This window comes from Nematolebias whitei, chromosome 2 (assembly GCF_014905685.2).
Source record: "Nematolebias whitei isolate Nwh7 chromosome 2, NemWhi1, whole genome shotgun sequence".
Classification (NCBI taxonomy): Eukaryota; Metazoa; Chordata; class Actinopteri; order Cyprinodontiformes; family Rivulidae; genus Nematolebias; species Nematolebias whitei.
In genome coordinates, this window is record NC_056499.1 from 21,882,664 (window position 1) to 21,902,989 (window position 20,326).

A 20,326-nucleotide genomic window follows, 5' to 3' on the forward strand; every position below is an offset into this window, starting at 1 on the left:
ATGAGGTGCGAATGACAATAAAGAAACTCTGACTCTGACTCTGCTGCACATCCTTTCCAGCCTGATCCCTCTGTCTCGCCAATTGGTACAAGTCCTTCTTGCCCTCTTTAGTGCAGACTTATATATATGTGTGTGTAATATATTTTTTCCATTTAGTTTGCAATGCAGCCCACGCTCGTTATGACTCATTGTGCAGCTCAGGTCACAGGTCAGGTCAGGTTATTATAAAGACTTTCAGTTACCAACATTATGCAGCGCACATTCCTTTAAAAACAATCAAACAAAAACACAGAAGCTTCCAGGTCAATCCGACAGTGCTGATGTTTTTTATTGTACTTATACAAGTTTGAGAGTTGTTGTTTTCTTTTAATTATTTAACGGTGAACACATTAACGAAGCACAGCTACCAGAAACTACAAACAATCCAGTTTGTCCGGTGTACACAAGAGAGGAAACATCTGGTTCTGGCTTCACATCGGTACCACGACAGCTGAGGTCATGAAACATCTTTATGTTTTTAACTATTCTCTTCAAACAACGTAATTAACTAGTGCTGATAAAGACAATGGTCATTTATAACGTTGGTTTTATATCATACTGACTCTCCTCTGAGAACAGAACATGAAGCGGAGGTGATCGTCTTTCTGCAGAGCTGCAGAATCTGTAATGACTTTAAAACAGCCCATCTGTGACACCCGCTGCAGGACAAGAAGATGCATTTTTAAAACAAAATGTTTACACGAAGGAAAACAAAACAATAAATCTGTAATCGATTTAAAAATACTGCACTGAAAGGAAGACAGCACCACCACAAAGTTAATGACGAGACATTCAGATAAGGCGTCGCAGCTAAAATCATCAACATTCAAATGGTGAATAAACGCCTTCGCTTATCGTTCGTGTTAGTAAAACTACCAGATGTGTCTTCTTCACACAACAAAAAATAAATCAAAAAGAAAACTTGGTCGTAGTGAGAGCAGGTGGATGTTAAAGTGCCAAAAACAACTTCGATTATAACAGATATAGATTTTTCATTGATTGAATAAATTTTTTTTAAGGAGTTAGCTTCATTTTTTAAATGATAGGTAACAGAGATATTTTTTCAAAGTGCAATAAACTATTCTTACAGGTGTAAGGTGGACAAAGTAAGGTCGAATTTAACACTGACGGCACAGCAGGAAGCAAAGCAAAACAGTTTTTATGAAGACGTGTCACAGCACGGGCAGATTAACAGTAAACTGACCAGTCGAGGTTTTCAGTAACATGCGGGCTGGTTCCTCTGAGCCGCGATGAAGCCTCATCTGTGCAGGTTAGATGATGAAAGTACCAGAAGTTCATGCTTCGTGGTTAAACCACAATTTAACTAGCAGCTCTTAAAGCAAACAAAGCAAAATAAAGCATTTGATATTTGTTGTTGTCCATGTTGTGTCACACAAACAGGAAGTGAGGACTGAACTGGCCCTCGACAGAAAAAAAAAGGCAATTTCTACTAAATTAGATTCATAAATATGTTCTTTTTGCTCCGCAGCACATGGCTTTTATATATATACACACACATACACACACACACACATATATATATATACATATATATATATACATATATACATATATGTGTATATATGTGTGTGTGTGTGTAAAACCTTAAAAAAAGGACAATACTGAAATAAATAAGTGCACAATGATAATGGTGAAACATTGTTGAAGGCTTTGACCAGAACAAATAAAACGAAGAGGAAAATAAATAAAAAGAGTGTGATGTGTTTGTAGGTTCTAGGTCAGGGCTATTCAACCGGCGGCCCAGGGGCCAAATCAGGCCCACGGGTGAGCTCAGTTCAGCCCACCTGGGTTCATTTTGAGATAAAACTTGATTTTAAATCGTAAAACAACCTTATTTAATCACCAACTGCTGGATGCCGGCCCTTGAGCTCTCGGCTTTCAGTAACTGTGACTCCCTGAGCAGTTCAGCTGAATAGCCCTGTTCTAGGATGGATAAACGTCTCTCGGCTCTGGTCACAGCTGTAAACAGTAAAGATCGAAGCAGGTTAAAACCTCCGGGCACAGCCTCAACCTCAAAAACCTCTCCTGGTCTAAATGACAGAAACACACCAAACATGAACACTTTCAGTTTAAGATGTACCAATAATCAGCGTGTTTGGCGTCGTGTTAACATGGAACAGAGATGCTGCTGGGAAGCGGTGGTCCCATCCTTCAGATGGCGGCAACATGTACAATAAATTAAATACATGATATATATTATTCCTATTTATATAGATATATGTATAAATAAATAGTACAGACGGTGAGTTTGGTCTTGGCCTGACGGAGCGTAACGAATAAAACGTGGTTGGCGTTAACTCGACTTGGAAGGGGGAGGAGCTAACATTTGCACCGACGCCCACCGAGGCAGACAAAAATCCAAAGGACTCCTGATCCTCTCGCTGCCTCCTTTAGGACCTGCTCTCACCTAACAACATTTTCTTTCTCGGCGGACGTTAACGACAGCTACCTTAACGATTACTGGAAACACGGAGGAAGGACCAGGAGGCTCAGGTAGACCCGGGTGTTGATGGGGTCGTTTGATCCTGTGGCTTTTCTAAGACGCGTTTGTACAAGCGGTGGATGGTGGCTGGAGAAGCCAGTTTCTCTGTGTCTTTAGGGGTGAGAGGAAGTGCTGTTTGTCTTCAGGGTGACACAGATGTGTGTTTCATAACTGTGTGTCAGTTTAGGACCAGATTGTTCAAATCAACTCAAAGTCTGGCTCTGGGGTGGTTTTGTGGTTTTATTTCTCGGGTCAGTTGGGCTCAGGTGACTTGTAGGTCCAGCTCAAAGTGGTCCCGTCGGCTCGAATTAGACGCGAGTGAGGAAGCCCAGGTTGAGGGAGCCGGGGATCTGGATGGTTTCCAGGGCGACGGAGGAGGGGCTGAACGGGAAGGTGACGGGATAGATCATCTTTGTGTCCATCAACAGCTGTGGACTCTCACAACGATCTCGCAGACGAGTCTGAAACAGTAAAGAAAGAAATATTTTAATGGTGACAACAAAAAAAATCCAAGTTTCGAGGGGAAAAAATACAATAGAAAAACAGAAAGCTAGGTTGTTTTTGCACAACAGATACAAGGCAGCAGCTTTTATTTTGAAATAACTAAGAAAAATAAAATAAGTTAAATGTGATGCTTCAGTGGTCTACAAGTCAGATCTGCAAGAAAGAACTCTTAGTATCAAGACTAAAAAGTACTTTATAATAAAATAAAAAATAAGTAAACAGATCTTGAGTAAAATAAATCTTTAAATGGATGCAAAAGCTTGCAAGACATTAAAAAACACTAAAACAATACAAAGGCGAAACTTTAAACATATCGTGGTTAAAAACAGGAGGTGAAGTTACAGAGAGAAAAGTTCCCCAGGTTCTGATCAACGCTTACTCTTTTTAAATATAAAGAAAAGTTTTTGTACTGTAATAATTAAAGCCTTTAGAGAAGTCATGTATCATTTTACACCTACTTGTATCTTAGGTATATTGGATTTAAAATAAACTGCTCTGTGAACGTACAAAACACTTCCTTTGTAGCAGGGAGTGTCTTACGAGCTTCACTTCAACACAAATATTCTTGCATGAAGGTGAAGTAAAATGTGACCGTCTCTGAGTGAAGCACAGTTCAATCACAAAGCTGCTGTCAATAAAAATGGTGGTCAAGAAACAAGTCAAACACGAATTAACTAAAGAACTCTACTTCCTCAGGCTGAGGCGAGCTGGACTGGGAAGCTCGGTCCTCCCCACCTTCTATAGGTGTGCAGTGGAGAGCATCCTGTGCTCCAGCATCAACGTGTGGCATGGAGGCTGCACAGCTGCAGAAAGAAAAGCTTTGCAGAGAGTGGTGAAGGCTGCACAGAAGTCTGTTGGAGTCAGTCTCCCCACCATCACAGACATCTACACCTCTAGATGTAGGAAGAGGGCCACCTGCATCATGAAGGACCCCACTCACCCAGCACACACACTTTCTGCCCCGCTCCCCTCAGGCAGGAGGTTGCAGAGCATTACGTGTAGAACCACTAAACTGAGGAACAGCTTCTACCCTGAAGCAGCTAGACTCATCAATCTTTAACCAGAAAAATCACTGTAATGTCACTTTAATTTGTGTTATTTCACTTTATCCATGCTGCTGATTTCTTGCCTTTAAGCTGCTGTTTTCATACCCATCTGCTCGCAACAGACTCATGTTCAGGCTGCTGTTTAATACACCGTATTATATTATATCATTATTGTTTAGTGTATACCTTAGATCCTTGTGTACTGTTTCTTTTTATACTTTATATTTTTGCTATTTTAGGTTTAACATTGACCTTGAGTACACAATTTCATTCCACCTCATGTACCACATGTGATGTGAATGACAACAAAGAACCTTGAATTAAATGCATCTTTCTGTTGTAGATAACTTAAAAAAAATAAATAAAACAGTGTCTAAAACTTCCACCGTTTGAAAGGAGTTTTGAAGGTCCAACAAAGTTAAGTCAGGTCCTCTGGACAGTTTCTTTGTGTTGAAACGTTTCACCTTTCATCCAAAAGACTTCATCAGTCTGGGGAGCCACAACAAACTCAGTCCCAGTCTCAGTCATGGCTGCCTCAGAGGAGTCGATGGGGGAGAGGGCGGACTCCAGAAACCATCTTATCACCATCAAACTGGTTGACCCACTACGTAAGTGTGCTGCTTATGGGACTGAGTTTGTTGTGGCTCCTCGACTGATGAAGTCCTTTGGATGAAAGATGAAACATTTCCACACAAAGACACTGTCCAGATGACCTGACTTAACTTCGTTGGATTTTTCACCTGAATTATTGAGCATGAAATTTTGAGTTTTGAAAGTGTTTTTGTTGAGCATTTTTAAATAAAGCTGGTGTGTGAGATTTTGTTGTGATTTATTGATAAATTCTAATAAATTACCTGTATGGTTCGTATGAAAGCGATTGATACTCTCTCTTCAAACTCGTTGACCGGTGTGTACAAGTTCAGGACTTTTACAATCTGGAAGAAACAAACCAAAACAAAAACTTCCAACTTCAGTAGCTGAATTTTAGCCTTTATGAAATGTGAGGAAATTATTATTATTATTATTATTAATTGCTGTAAAAATTAGAGTTCACCTGAGAGGTGGTGAGAGCCTGGCACATGGAGCAGATGGCCTCTGCGTCCTCATCGGTCTTTTTCTTCATCTGAAGCAGCTGAGCGGCCTGAATCAGAGGCTCCAGCGTCTCTTTGGCTCCACAAGTCATCAGTCCTTTGTCCCTAAGCCACTCCTCCAGCTGGCTTACATTGTACCTGCATGCATGCATCAGTAGTTAGTGGCTCAAAAAAAAAAGATTCACTTTCATCATCTAAAAAAATTCCACCCCCCCCGGAGCTGGAACGATTCCTACTTGATCTGCATGCCTTTGCACCAGGAGCACATGTCTTTGCGCAGAAGCAGGTTGTTGAGGGTGATGGCGCCGATGATGTAGAACAGCTGCTTCACCACCTGCTTGATGAGCTCGGGGTCGGTGCCGTGCTGGCACATGATGGAGTGAAAGGTGTTGAGTTGCCGCAGAATGGAGTCCAGGGTATAGGTGCCTTCATCAGCGATGCTGGACGTGCGCTTGCGAAGACCTGTGGGCTTCACCCCCGACACGCCCTGGATGGTCTCGTGTTCCAACATGCCAGACACTGAAAGGAACGCACAAACACACACTTAGCAACTGCACTCAGTAACTCCACAGTATTGTTGGTCTGTAGGAGTTCCACACACAGACATGTGCATGTACACACCTATCATGGGCTGCAGGATGTTCTCCATGCATTTGATCAGCTGCTGGTAGATCTGAATGGCCAAGTCACTGATGACTTGTCTGTATTCAGCGAGATCGAAGTTGGACAGAGAGTGTTCATTCTGTCTTGATGTATTGTGCTTCATAAAAGCCTGTGGCACAAAATAAGAAATAAATCAGTGTTAAAGTTATAATCTATCCATCCATCCATTATCTTTCGCTTGCTACAGAGTCTGGTCTCTCTCGGGGGCAGCAGCTTGAGCAGGGAGGTTCTCTTCCCAGTCAGATATGCCTCCCTAGGGAAGCGACCAAGGGATATCCTTACCAGATACCTGAACCACTTCAACTGGCTCCTCTTGATGTGGAGGAGCAGCAGCTCTACTCTGAGTCTCTGAATATCTCATCCTACCTCTAAGAAAGAGCCCATCTATCCTGTTTGCAAACAGCAGTGGTGGCAGTCATTGTAAATCCAGGCATCGACCGATCTGGTATGGTGTCATTTGGACAGACTCGCAAGTTAATTTCTCCCTTTTAACCCGGGCTTGCACAAGAAATGCATACATTTGTGCTCCCTAGTGGCTGTTTTTTTCTGTTTTCCTATTTATGGTTGCTTATTTGCTTATTTGAAATGAACAGACTAAAATTTGGTAGTGGGATGGAGCTGTCATCATTTTATACAGTAGGAACACACTGACACAAGATATATTTATCTTCTTATTCAAACACCTCCAATATAAACTGTTACAGATGTTTTATGGAACCAGAGTAACAAATGCAACGTGCTTTTCTGTCACTTAGGTTTAATGACGTTTTTCTTACCAACATGTCTGATTCTTGTCTAAGTCTAATATTTTTTCCAGCAAAATCAAAACACTAGACCGCATGTGAGTAAACTGAAGGGTTAACTTCTAGAGTATTCATACAAAAAATGATAATTAGGTCTTTGATTGGTTATGAGTCTGGAAGTCAATCGTGAATTGAAAAAACAAAACCAAAAAAAAAAAAAACAGTGAGTTTATCTTTACGAGCTGTACTGCAGCCATCTGAGCCATTTTTGGGTTACAATTAAGACACTAAACCACCCAGAAAAATAAATCATTGCGTTTCCAATTATTGTCTACATTCAGCTTACAACTAACTTGGTTCCACTCAAATGTTTTAATAAATCAGCATTTTATCTCTAGGATCACAATAAACACTTGAAATCCAACATAAGATTCACTTATATGAAGAGCTCCATATGTAATTATAGCTTCTACATTTTGACTTCAGTTGGTAACCTTTTAATATTAGTAGTACATGATGAACTGACAACAACCAGTGATTTAACTTCAAGCTGCCCCTCAAAAAAGTGTAATGTTACAAAAATCAGACCCATTTCAATGAACTAAACAAAGGAATAAATTGCATTGATAAGTATTTGTGTGTACTAAGTACTATGTGTTGCGGTCACCTCGTCTCCACTGTATTGTTTCAGACAGTGCAAGAAGCGGCAGGTGTTGGCCAGCCAGAAAGAGACTGTCTCAAAGTCGTCGCCTCGTTTCTAAAAGGAGAAAAAAACATTGGTTTTTAATACACTGTGACTGAAACAACCTGTTGTATCCAACTGTAGTGTTTTTATGTGATCGTAGGCTGTATTCAGTGATGTACAGGTGACAATCCTGTACTCACTTCCCCAAAACGTACCTTCAGGATCTTTTTAATGCTGTTGATGGTAGATGTGAGCAGCGTGCGGACCTTCTGGTCATCGTTCAGATAGTCTGCGTGTCTCAAACACATAAACAGGATGTAGGCTGGAAGACCTGGAATCAGATTAACAGCTACGCCGCGAGGCTTCAGCTCTACAGATGCAGAAGAGAAAGAGTTTTTTTTTTTTTTTTTTTTTTTACTGAAACAGGTAAATATCATGTGAAAGCTTCATCCTACTTGCTGTTACTTCTTACCTAGGATGAGGTTCTTAACCAATTTCATTTCATCCTCCCTCTTGTACTCCAGCATTCCTTGGAAGTCCTTCTCCCTGCGGGGGATGTTCACAGGGTGGATGGACTCCTCCACCATCTGTCCTGGGGATGTTTGGCCCTCTGTTTGACCCGCTGACAAGAAATAGTTCATATAAGAGTCAGCTAAACATCTGCAACTCATTTATAGAGTCTCAAGCTTCAGCTCTCATACCTCCCATCTCTCCAATCCTCTTGGAAAACACCTTCAGCTGCTTCTTCAGCTTCCGAATGGTCCTGTCCTGCTTCTCCAGCTGCTCCATCAGATCCTAAAACAGACAAATGGATGACAAGATGAATAACAAGACAGAGGAAAGAAAAAATGAAAGGCCAAACTCTGTTTGACTCGGACTACTTGATAATGTTGCCCTCTAGTGGTAAACATTAGCAATCAAAGATTTTAAGTGCCAATAAATCCTTAATTTTTTTAATTAAGCTTTTAAAGTGTAATTTCTGGCAAAAATAAATAAATAAAATAGGATACAGCAATTTTTAATCAGAATTAGAGCAGTGGTGCAGATTTTCAAAGGAAGAAGGGCTGTAGGACTTGCTGTTAGAAAAGAGAGGAGTGTGCTGAGCTGCTTTGTCGTGCGTTAGAGCTAACGTGAGTTAAAATACACTCGGCATGATTTTATTCAGAGGACAAAAACTTTAGTTAGTTCTCACACACATGCAAACACACATACACACATCGCCTCTACATACAACCATCCGTCGTAAAATGATGACTCGAGCTTCTCGGGATGCTGCGGGGTCGCTGGTCATGAGTTCCTGTCAGGTGACACCATCCACACAATGTGAGCGTGTGTGACACACACATCAACACAAACCAACAACTCTCTGTGGCTAATATCGTAGGATTGAAGAGTTTTATGAAATGTGTGTCAATCACTTCTTCAAAAAGGCCCTGCGAAGATGCAGAAGTATTACCAAACACGAACTGGGTTTGAGTCAAAATGACCTGATAGAAATGTGTTGTTCTGTGTCCAGGCATCAGAATGTCTGGGCGCTCACCCAGGAAAAGTTTCTCAAGTGGGAACATACTGATAAGCCAAATAAGAACTTGGCAAAGTCAGTTTATGTGTGTGCGCTTGTACGTGAATAGAGTAATATAAATTAGGTCAGGAAACGTCTCATCAGGGGGTTTCGACATTTGGTTTTTGTGCTGTTCAGAGGTTCAGTGTTTTCTACAATAAACCCCAACTTTGATGTCAAATCAGAATCAAGGTTGTCAAATTATTTAATTAAAGCATCATGTAGTACTAATTACTACATTTGGCGCCCAACGTGGGGCTTGAACCCACGACCCTGAGATTAAGAGTCTCATGCTCTACCGACTGAGCTAGCTGGGCAAAAATAATATGAATTTGTAAACTTAGTAAATCCTGACAAAAGACTGAAACAGATTTGGCCCATTAAATGTCCATCGTCAAACTATTATCCAGCAATCCTGCAATCTTAACAATGACCTGGCCAAGCAAAGACCTTGAATAAGCTTTAACCTTGATTTGTGACCTTGACCCATCACCAGTTGGGGTGATGACAATTGCCCATGACACTCTATGAAGATAAAATAGTCTCAAAAGTGGTCACCCAAGTGTACAAGATTTGTATGTGTACAATAAAAGCCACAAGTGTACCACAGCATTTACAAACGTGCACAAAAAAAATTCATAAACGCAAAAAAAATGTTAATTTTGTTTGTTTTAACTGTACAGTTCCCAAAATTAATACTTTTGGAATCCAGTAACATTATTGTAAGCATGTTTGTTTTAATAAGAGAGTTATGAGCAACTGTGTCAAGTTAGAGATTAGTCTTTTCCCAAAAACTCAGTAGATCTGGTAAGGCTCAGATGTTCCAGCTTTTTACCAGCCTTGAACACAGCATTACCTTTGTGAATCTGGAGCAGCAAATAAGTCTCCACAGTCACATTCACAAGCAAGCTGATCTGTGCGCCCGTGTTGACTGATCCATCCATAGCAGGTGATTTGTGCATGTGTATTTCACTGTATAATCTCACAGAATAATCCTACTTGTACATTTTGAAATGTCATTCTAGTGATGATATATAGGTGTATGAAGTTTCATTAAATTATCTTGAGCAGATCAGAAGTTATAGGCGGGACAGACTATACTATAATATGTTCGCCTTTTGATGGGCGTATAGAAATGCCTATTTAGACTTTTTTTTTAAATTCCTTTTGTGATATCAACTTGTTTGAAAGTCTGACCAGGGGAATAAAGTTGAGCAGCAGCGAGCTACCTGTGCCTCCACTGATTTCTCCACCGGCTGCTGGTCTCAGCTGGGTTTCTACATTAATGACAAGGTCAAGCTACCTGGCATAGCCCAGGCTCCTTACCCATCTCAAGACCTAGTTGTTAGGCTTTGTCTCATATCCAAAACCAGGCTCCAAGGCCTGGAATCAATCAGGGATAGACTTTGGGCCTGCAGTTCTCCATCACTAGCCACCAGGTTAGTGCACTTGTTACTACTGCTGGAGCTGTTCATCAACAGCCCAAGGCTTGGATCAAACTGCACTGTTAACTTCATCAAAGTTGCTAGTTTTGAGTGTCTCAGTGGTGGATAAACTTCTAGGCTAACATGCCACTTTGCTCTGTCTTTAATGTGACACTATTTGTGCTTTTCTGCTTTATTATACCATGGTGTTGAGACTACAGACTGTTCACCCACAGATATGAACAAGTTCAGCAACATCTGCTCAAGGAAATGATTATTTTGGACATTCAGGATGGTGAAACCTTGTTTCATCTAAACTTGTCCGTTCACACTAAATTCATTGCTTTGGAGTTCTAAATATCCATGTCTCTTTAAATACATCTCATTTAAATAAAAAAAAAAACGTCTATGGAGACCAAGTGCTACAATATCAACTCCTGCAATTATGCTTCTACCACAAAGAAGACCCAGAAATGTTTGACTGATGCTTTTATTGTTATCCAGGATTCAGCAGTCTAATCCTGGCCCTCTCACCTCATGCAGCACTCCTACTACTTTACAAATATGTCATGACTACATATTTTACACATTAATGCTTGTAGCCTCCTTCTAAAAATAGATACGCTGCAGATATGAGTTTGTTCAACTGGTGCTGATATTACTGTTATTTCTGAGACTCTGTTAACTAAGTCTATACTTTACAAAGTTGTAACAATTGACTACTTTAATATTTATTGTTCAGATTATTCAAGAATGGTAGGTGGTGTGGCAATCTGTCAGATCTAGTCTTGCAACACAACTTGCTTGCTAAATCAGCTGCTAAAGAGTTTAAAACCTTAGAACTAAATATTAGTCTGTCTGGTGGTCAGTCTTTATTTGTTGTTTGTGGCTAGAGACCCCCTTCTGCCACATCTGACATCCTATCATACTTAATGCAGCTTTTATCTAATTGACACTAAGAAAATTGTTCCATTAGGTGATTTTAATTTAGATTGGCTCTCACCACTGTCTGACAAATTTAAAGCATAATGTTTGTTATTCAACCTTAGTCAGATTATTGATAGTCCCACTAGTCCTAATCCAAAATGCCTTTGCAAGTCATCTCTTCTAGACCTTTTCATTACAAACATGTCACATAAGCACACTGGATTAGGTGATTTTACAAATGATCTAAGTGATCATTGTGTAGTTGGTGCTGTTAGGCATACTAAAATGCCTCACTCAAAGCCTAGAGTAATCCAAAAACAAATCTTGAAGCATTTGAAGAATCAGATATTGTTAAACTGAACACCAGGAAACAACTTTTAACTGCCACTTTCTTACCAGATATTGATTATGGTGACATTGTTTACATAAATTCCCCTGCCTGCCCCTTGCAGATGTTGAATGTAGACTACTATGGCGCTATAGGGCTCATAAATGGCTGAAAGTACTGTATTCATCACTGCACCCTGTCAATTGGTCATCATTAACTTCATGCAGACTCTCACACTGGTAAATCTTCATCTCTAAATCACTCCTTGGTCTGCTGCCTTCATACATCTCCTACACGTCACGTTGTCAATGCAGTTACAGCGTGCACTCTCAGGCCTCCATTACCTGCAGCATTCCCTCAGTGCGGACTGAGCTTGGCAAAGACCTTTTCCTGCTCTGCTCCTGTAACCTGGAACACGTTGCACCAAGATCTGAAGCTATCCACTTTGATTTCTTTAAAGGATTTTAAACATTTGATAAGGCCACTGGAAAAATCCAAGCAAATATGTTCTTGTTTTTAGTATTTTACCTAGTTCAATCTGACTCTCTGATTTGCTTTTACTACACTGTGCCTTAATTGCTTTTATCGTTGTATATGATTTTGTCTGTCTAAAACAGGCCTCTCTTGAAAATGAGTCCTCGTGACTCAATGAGGCTACCTGTATAAAATCTTTCAACCTTTATTTATACAGGTTGGTCTCATTGAGTCACAAGGACTCATTTTCAAGAGAGACCTGTAAATAAACGTTAAATAAATAAAAAAAAATAAAAAAATTAAACATCTCTTTTTTAGTATCAAAGCTTGTTTGTAGGAATTTTGCCTCAAGTGTGTCTATTTCCATGTCTCTCTGTGCTGAGGGCTTGAAATGACTTCCTGAATCTCTCAACCTGCATGTATTTGTCTGTTTGAGAGTGTGTTGCAGTGTACCAGGTTCTCGTTGGTGAGCCGGGTGATCTCGTGCTGCAGACTGGCCTCGATCCGGGCCTCTGGAGGCAGCTGCAGGTTTTGGGCCAGTAGCTGCTGCTGCCGGTTGTTCTCCTCCTTAAGGTTCTGCAGCTCACCTCGCAACGACTCAACCTCATTCTCATATGTTCTCCTCTGAGTCTGAAGCTGGTGCTCCAGTAACCTGAGAGGAAGTAAGAAAAAGAACAGGAATTCTTCAGCTTCAGAACATTAAGAGCTAGAAACACACACAGATTCTCGTTGTGGAGGGAAGGTGAGATGTGGTTATCTCCAGAGTGTAGAGATGCAGGTCAGCAGTAGCAGAGACAGAATCCAGCCTCTCAGAGGAGTTTTCATTGATTCTAATGACACATTACACTCCACTCTTCTAAATAAGAGAAAACACCCGTCAGCGATCAGAAACAAGTTGTCGGAAGGCCAGTTCATTCAATAAATCCAAACATGCATGTTTTTTAAATATATTTTCAGTAAACCCACAACAGTAGCTGTTGTACTTCAAATTTAGGGATCCTTGAGGAGTTGTCACTATCGTGTCTGCAGTGCACAACATTAGTCTTTTCAAGGAAAGATGGCTCCATTGCACCACCAGAAGTTTCAAACTCCACAGGGAACCCTTATGTTTGTCTGAATTATTGTTTTGTGCCATTATAAAGGAAAAAGTTGCTAAAAAATACAAAGTTAGAAGACGGAAAGCAAAAGATCCGAGTCAAAAAGCATCTCCATTACAATGATCAGAATGGAGAACAGCATAAAAATTACTCAAACAACTGAAAAGAGGTTAGCTATATTACAGAAAACGAGAGCATTTAAAAAGCGGTCATTACAAACAAGGTTAGTAACAACAACATCACAAATAAAAAGAGAGCTCAAAACAAACAATACATAGAACACATTACTATATACATGTAAGTATAAAAACTCTGAAGAAGTACATAGGATATATAACCAGCAGAACATGTTCTCTGGTGTGAAAAGCCAAACACATCATGCTGTAAAATCACCATGTGTTTGAAACACGGTTACACCTGCTGGTCTCCTTTAAGCCCTGATTAACCAGCCACAGCTCCCCGTCCTCGTTCAGCTTGTGGAGGTCCGGAGCAGCAGATCTGACCGACATGAGGCACAAAGGGACGGGATGACAAAAAGAAATAAAGGAATGGTTGAGGGGTGGACACAGGTGCAGGAAGACATGAAAAACAACTTTTCTTTATGGGAAGTGTCTGCATGTGTGAAGAGAAAACTGTCCTACGGTATAATTATAAACTGGACAATTTATCAAATGAATGTCAGGAGTGAAAGATGTAAGTGTACAGTCGTGGACAAATGTTTTGAGAATGGCACAAATTTAGTTGGGTTTTTTCCCCACCAAGTTTTCAGCCTCAGTTCTTTTAGAACCTTTAGTCAGATGTTTATATGGTATGATGAAGTACAATTATAAGCATTCCATACTTATTTTTAAATTTTTATTGACAAATATATCCAGTTTAAGAAAAGACTTCTTCCTGGCCATGGACCCAAATTTCAATATTTAGTTCACCGAACCACTTTATCACTGTTGCCTTGTGACCTGCTGCTCCATCATGCTGTAAAAACTTTATTCATCTCCAAATTGCTGCTGGGTCATTGGGAGAAGTTGCTCTTGGAAGATGTTTTGATGCCATTATTTATTCATGACAGTGTTCTCAGACAGAATTTTGTGAGAACCCACTCCCCTGGATGAGAAGCAACTCCACACATGAACGGTCTCAGGATGCTTCACTTTATGACACAGGACTCATGCAAGTTCTCACCTTTTCTTCTCCAGACAATCATTTTTCTAGATGTCCCAAACTTTCTGAAGGGGCTTCATCATAGAAAATAACTTCACTCCAGTCCTCTGCAGTCCATTTCCTACACTTCCTGCAGAATGTCGGTCAGCCATTCATGCTTTCCTTGGAGAGAAGTGACTTCTCTGCCGTTCTTCTTGACACCAAGCCATCCTCCAAAAACCTTTGTCTCACTGCTCAGATGCTCTCACACCTGCCCTCTGACATTCCTGAGCAAGCTCAGCGCTGCTGCTGGTGACCCGATCTCATAGCTGCGTCCTCTTTAGGAGACGGTTCTGACACTTGGTTGACTTTCTTGGGTTCCCTGAAGCTTTCTTCACTCCACCTGACCCACTCTCCTTGAAGTTCTTGATGATTCGACAAATGGTTGATTGTGTTGCTACAAGCAACAATGTCCTGCAATTCATCTGATCACTCTTCTCAATGTAGAGTTGACACCTTAAAAACTGAGGCAGCAAACTTTGTGAAAACCAAAATGTGTGCCATTCTCAAAACTTTAGGCAATGACTGTACTGGTTATTGCAGTAGATTCAGTTATTTTACTTTTTTTCATAAAACTTGTCTGCTGTATGGTTTTCTTGCAAGGCTGACTCAATTCAGTTCATCCCCTTCATGTTGTAATTGATTACAGTGAAAAGCTGCTTTATGTATCTACCGTAATCAAAATGTTTGTGTAGTTGCTTGAAATTATCACTACTTGAGTATAAAACTGAGAAGTGAATGCATTTATTGAAAATTGTGCACCTTTCTCTGTCATGTTGAAACAAGTGAGATGAATCAAAATGACAACAAAAAAAGGCGGGGTGGGTTAGGGAATTTTATGGATTGCAAGTCCATAAAACTTTGATGCTTTAACAAAAAATTAACTAAAAAACAAAAGTGCTGGAGTTCATGCAGTATTAATGCCAGTCTCATTCCATGAAGCAGACAGGAGCTCTTTCACATCTGCATCTAAGCTACAACCAATGTGTTAGTAAAAACTAATAAACATTTCACCCGCTGGGATCAAACATTTCCATGCCTAATGCCACACAGTTGCTGCTGTACCAGCTGAACTGCAAATATGGAGAATGTGATAATTTCCTCAAAAAGTCCAGAGTCACTGAAAACTACCTGTGACTCTAATTTTGAAGAAAGAGGAACTCCTTGAAGTTATGTTAAACTTAAAGGCTCTTTCACACCTCAGTCCGGGATTTAGACGACTTCTGGCCATCTGGGTGGGGATTTCTGAATGAACTGGGGCAGCGAGGAGGGTCGAAGCCAACCCACCCAATGTACATTTTCTCCATAAAGTGAGGTAGTAGCAGAGCCGAAACAGTTGATGTGAATCTGTAAGCTGGTGTTGCGGCTCAGTAATTAAATATTTCAATTAGCCTTTATTTATCCAGGTTAGTCTCATTGAGCCACGAGAACTCATTTTCAAGAGAGACCTGTATATATATATAGAGACCTGTATATAATATATAGATTTATTACAGAGGTAAGATCGATGATGACGCACAGCAACTTTGCTTTAATTATAAAAACTTAGTTAACGACGAATAAAATCACTAAACTGAGTAAATTATTTTGAAAATCATACTAGGGAGATCTAAGTTCATGCTCAACAATCCAGGTAAAAAATCCAACAAAGTTCAGTTTTTACCTGGATTATTATGAACTTTGATGTTTTGAACCACTTTAGCTATGGCTCCTCAGAGGAGTCGACGTGGGAGAGTGCGGACTCCAGAAACCATCTTATCACATCAAACTGGTTGGCCCACTATGTGAGTGTGCTGCTTGTGGGACTGAGTTTGTTGTGGCTCCTCAGACTGATGAAGTCCTTTGGATGAAGCGTCTCAACAAAAAACAAAATTGTCCAGAGGACCTGACTGAACTTTGTTGGCTACCAGGGAGTCGTCCATCACACATTTAATGCGTTGTGCTTCACGTCAACACAGCTGAGTTCTGCTCCACTCCTCTATTGGTTCCATGATGAAAGCTTATTTTCTGAAGCTCACATTTGTGCAGGACATGTCCGAATCCATCAGTGATTTATGAACAGCCAGAGGAAGCATACAGACTGATCTGTTCAACCATTTTGTGGAACTGTTTTATGAAAGAGCCACAAACATTTCTACTGTTTCCCATGCTAATAAATGCAACTCATGCACACCTTGAAGTTGTTTTTGCAAAAGCCACATAATTATCTGTGGTTCAGTAAACCTAAACTGAAACGAGAGCCTTTGTATCGTTTCTCATGCTGTAGGGACAGAAAATGTCACTCAACAGTGTGAAATCAGCTGTTTTAGCCTTCGCTAACCGTTCCTGGTGAACAGCGTGACCATGCATGCTCTGAACCATGATGCATGGGCCACCTCTCATCAGTTACCTCAGCCGACTCACGAGACTGCCGACTTCCAGCGGTGGACGCGTGAACCTGGGAGAGCTGACAGGACACACGAGTGTACACACGTCTCTTACACAGCGATTAAACTTACAGCGAGACTAAAACATGTTAAATTAAACGTCTGATGGAACAGAGCCACTGAAGAGATGAAGACCAGAAGGGTGCTGGGAAACGGTGAAACGGCGTACCTGCTGGTGTCCTTGAGGCCGATGTAAGCTTGCTTTAACTCATCGGCATCTTTCAGTTTGTTCACATCTTTTGCAAACACAGACGGCTCCGTCATGGTCTCCTAGAGGTGAGGTGACAAAAAGACAAGGCCATATGAGCGGAAGCCACTAAACAGATTTATGAAAAACAATATTAACAACAATAAAAGTAACCAAACGGCACGTGGAGCTAAAATATTTGAGTTATAGGAACAGCAAACACTCATTAATTATTTGATAATGCTATTCTGAAACCACACACAGTCATAAACATTTACTTCATGGTGTGAAACAACTCATACAGAGAATTCATCCGTAGTCACAATATATGTCGGCTGTTTTTATAAGTGCAGAAGAAGAAAAGCTGCTACTAAAATGATTGAGCTGAACATTCAGTGATAAAACAACAGATCAGAAACACAGCAATAAACAAAAAGGACGAGATAATTAAATAAATCTCACTGAGGACTGAATGTAGTTTCTCTGGTGGTTCCTTTTGTCATAAATCAAGGTTTGATCTGAAAGTGTTCCCCGTTGTCACTTTTGAAGTAAATTCCACTTTTTATTGCTCCCACACTCTTTCAAATCACTGATCTATTTCTCTTTGTTTGCTCTGTTCATATCGATATTAAAAATAAATTATGTTTGTCGTTTCCCAGAGAACATTATTAGTTTATATCTTAGATGTTATCATTGTTTTTCTTTTACATTTTATTGTTGGATGTAACTGGGACCCTGTGTATTGTCGTTCGAACGACAATAAAGAATCTCTGACTCTCTGATTATGCGGAAATTAGGAAGAAAACAGATGAAAATGGCAAAAAATCATGGTTTTACATTTAGCATTTTTAAACTGCAGCATGTTCTTTTTACAGCATAAAAAAAAATCACGTTTTACTAAAACATTAATTGATGGTAAAACATTTTAGTTTAGTTGAATTAGAAGTTAGTGTCAGTATCAGACATGAAGCAGTTTTAATTGTTAAAGGGGATTAAATAATTAAAACAAATCCAGTAGATCTTGTGTTTTTCTACTGGTGGTTTTTCTACTGGTGTTTAATGCAATGCCAGTCTTAAGTTTAGATGTTTTTGGTTTTAAACGTGTCACACATGACAAGCAAAACATATGCATGGATGATGCAATTGTTTAACTGTACCTTCTCATCCTGTGGAAAAGCATGGATGGAGGAGAGAAGGTGGAGACAGGAGAGTTAGACACAACCCTCAGACAGTGACATCATTAGCAACACACACTTAATGATCAGCTGTGTGATTTTAGTTCAGGCAACCAACAAATCAGGTCTTGCTCACTGTTTTAAGAAACATAATGGAGGATGCACAGGTAACTTTTTTCATTTTATAAACTGGGGAGCTAAAAAAAAAATGGAAAAAATTATGAACATGAAACAACACATAAATGTAAGAAGTGGATGAAAGCGAGCAGAGTATCATCCACCTACATTTAGCTTCACAAACAAAGGAATCGTGTTATTTACAAAAGATGCCGGTAGTTTTTTTCTGTTGGAACCAGGGCTTAATTTGAGCTGGATCCTGCCGGAACAGAATTCGGGAACTCTTATTTTGATAGGGTGCATTCTGGCAACTATTTGCTTGGATCCGGTAACTCTCAGGCTTATTAATAATAAAGTAAATATGACCGCCTTGAATGAATAAAACTTGTATTGTTTTGTAAACTGAAAATAATTACATAAACACTGATTTTAAACATAACAGCCACTTGCAAGCTTCTTAATAGCAAATATAAGCTGCCTCTTCAAGTAAGTATTTCCACTTCTACCCTTAAAACAATCTCTGCCCCTACATGAGTGGTGGGGGTGAGTGCAGAGCTAACAGTCATGCGCAGGCTGGAATCCACAGGCAGCCACCAAGAACAGACGGAGGAGGTGCCTGGAGGTTTCACATGTGGAGTCGGACAGTGAATTCAGTGGAGAAGAGTCAGCTCGGAACAGTCAAGTGAGGGGAGGGGGGTAGGATGCTTGACAGAAGCAGAGTGTTTGCAAATGTAGGTAAACGAAGCTGTTTAACAACCCATACACCAAATACACCAAAATGCAGGAAACCGCATCTACTTTATTCATAATTTTCTCCCCCTGCACCCAACCAGCCCACCTGCTATTTGTGTTCTGGCATCGATCAGTTCATAAATTAAGCCCTGGTTTGAACAGTGAGGAGATAAATAAATAGTATGTATGGTTTACCTTGTGATGCATCGCTTCCTTCTGGCTGACCAGCTGAGAACGCAGGATCAGCACCTCCTCCTTGCGGACCTCCAGTTCCTCACAGGAAGCGTTCAGCTGATCCAGAAGCACCTTGTAAGCTGGCGAGCCCGGGGCCCCGGCACTTGTAGCAGTGTCGCCGAGCAAACTTCGCCTCATCTCTGTCAGGTCGTGTCTCAGCTTCTTGTTCTCCGACTCGAGCTCCTGACGCTAAGAGGGTTCACAGTCCAGGAGTTAGGTACTGATAAATCTTACGATCTGATTAATGGATCCATGTGAGTCAGCGGAGGAGCAGCTGCTAGATTTGACTTACCTTCAGGGACTCGTACTCCAGCTCAGCTCCACGAGCCTTCCTGAACTCTGCATCATCCTGGAATATGACGGAAAATGCAGCAATGAAGAGGTATGCTAGCCTGAGACACGATCTGATTCATGCAACACTTTGCTGAGACAAATAGACACAGCAAAGCATTTTGAATTCAACTGCAACTAGGCCTGTAACGATAACAAATTTTGCTGAGCAATTAATTGTCTCAGAAATTATTGCAATAAACGATAATATTGTTTGAAATTTGACAATAATTAGTAATTATTGTCAAATTTAAGAAGAAATGTCGGTTAATTTATTTTGTGTGTAGTACCTTTTTTGACCACCAGATGGCAGTAAAAGATTTTGGACAGAAGGATGAATAGTAAGGAGGCGAGCAGCGTGTCTCTTTAAGAAAAATGGGAGGGAGGCCCCTTGGCGTGACATGGGCCGTCTCTTCTCCATTGTTTTCAGTTCTCAAAATGGAGGACGCTCGGTGTGGTTTGAGCCGTTTAGCATAGCATTTTTCACACAAAGCTTTAATAAAAAAAATCTGTAAACAAGTTCTCAGCTTCTTTTTGCAGAGAAAAACAACTTGTTTTCATGAAGGTACAGGTTTTAACCGTGAATTTTGGAGCTTCGACAAGACAGACATTTTTCCCCAAGGTCGGCCTGTTAGCTTAACTCGTAGCTTAGCTTCTCAGCTTGGCTGCTTTTAGCGAAGAGAGAAGAAAAGAAGAGAAGAAACGATAAAGCCGATAAATGAAAATGAGGTAGATGATTTTCATTTATTATGTGATTAATTGATTTATTGTTTATTGCGTCAGGCCTAACTGCAACTGTACTGTCTTATAAGAAACTAATAAGAGTTAATCAGGTACTTT

General features: G+C 40.3%; 1 protein-coding gene and 1 non-coding gene across 2 annotated transcripts in view; both read right to left on the reverse strand.

Annotated features, from left to right (window-relative positions):
• Window positions 1–2,591: 2,591 nt before the first annotated feature.
• myo5aa (myosin VAa) overlaps window positions 2,592–20,326 on the reverse strand; it is a 66,791-nt gene continuing 49,056 nt past the window's right edge. Inside the window, exons 27-40 of the mRNA XM_037690803.1 lie at window positions 19,449–19,505; window positions 19,118–19,345; window positions 18,056–18,064; window positions 16,881–16,981; window positions 12,442–12,640; window positions 7,976–8,069; window positions 7,747–7,896; window positions 7,490–7,644; window positions 7,257–7,346; window positions 5,805–5,955; window positions 5,420–5,702; window positions 5,147–5,321; window positions 4,947–5,027; window positions 2,592–3,003 (exon numbers count right to left, since the gene is read on the reverse strand). Of these exons, the coding sequence (XP_037546731.1) occupies window positions 2,851–3,003; window positions 4,947–5,027; window positions 5,147–5,321; window positions 5,420–5,702; window positions 5,805–5,955; window positions 7,257–7,346; window positions 7,490–7,644; window positions 7,747–7,896; window positions 7,976–8,069; window positions 12,442–12,640; window positions 16,881–16,981; window positions 18,056–18,064; window positions 19,118–19,345; window positions 19,449–19,505 (1,926 nt within the window). The 3' untranslated portion in view covers window positions 2,592–2,850. The remainder of the gene's footprint in view (window positions 3,004–4,946; window positions 5,028–5,146; window positions 5,322–5,419; window positions 5,703–5,804; window positions 5,956–7,256; window positions 7,347–7,489; window positions 7,645–7,746; window positions 7,897–7,975; window positions 8,070–12,441; window positions 12,641–16,880; window positions 16,982–18,055; window positions 18,065–19,117; window positions 19,346–19,448; window positions 19,506–20,326) is intronic.
• trnak-cuu lies at window positions 9,080–9,152 on the reverse strand. Its single transcript has one exon. It is a non-coding gene; the product is annotated as a tRNA-Lys (tRNA).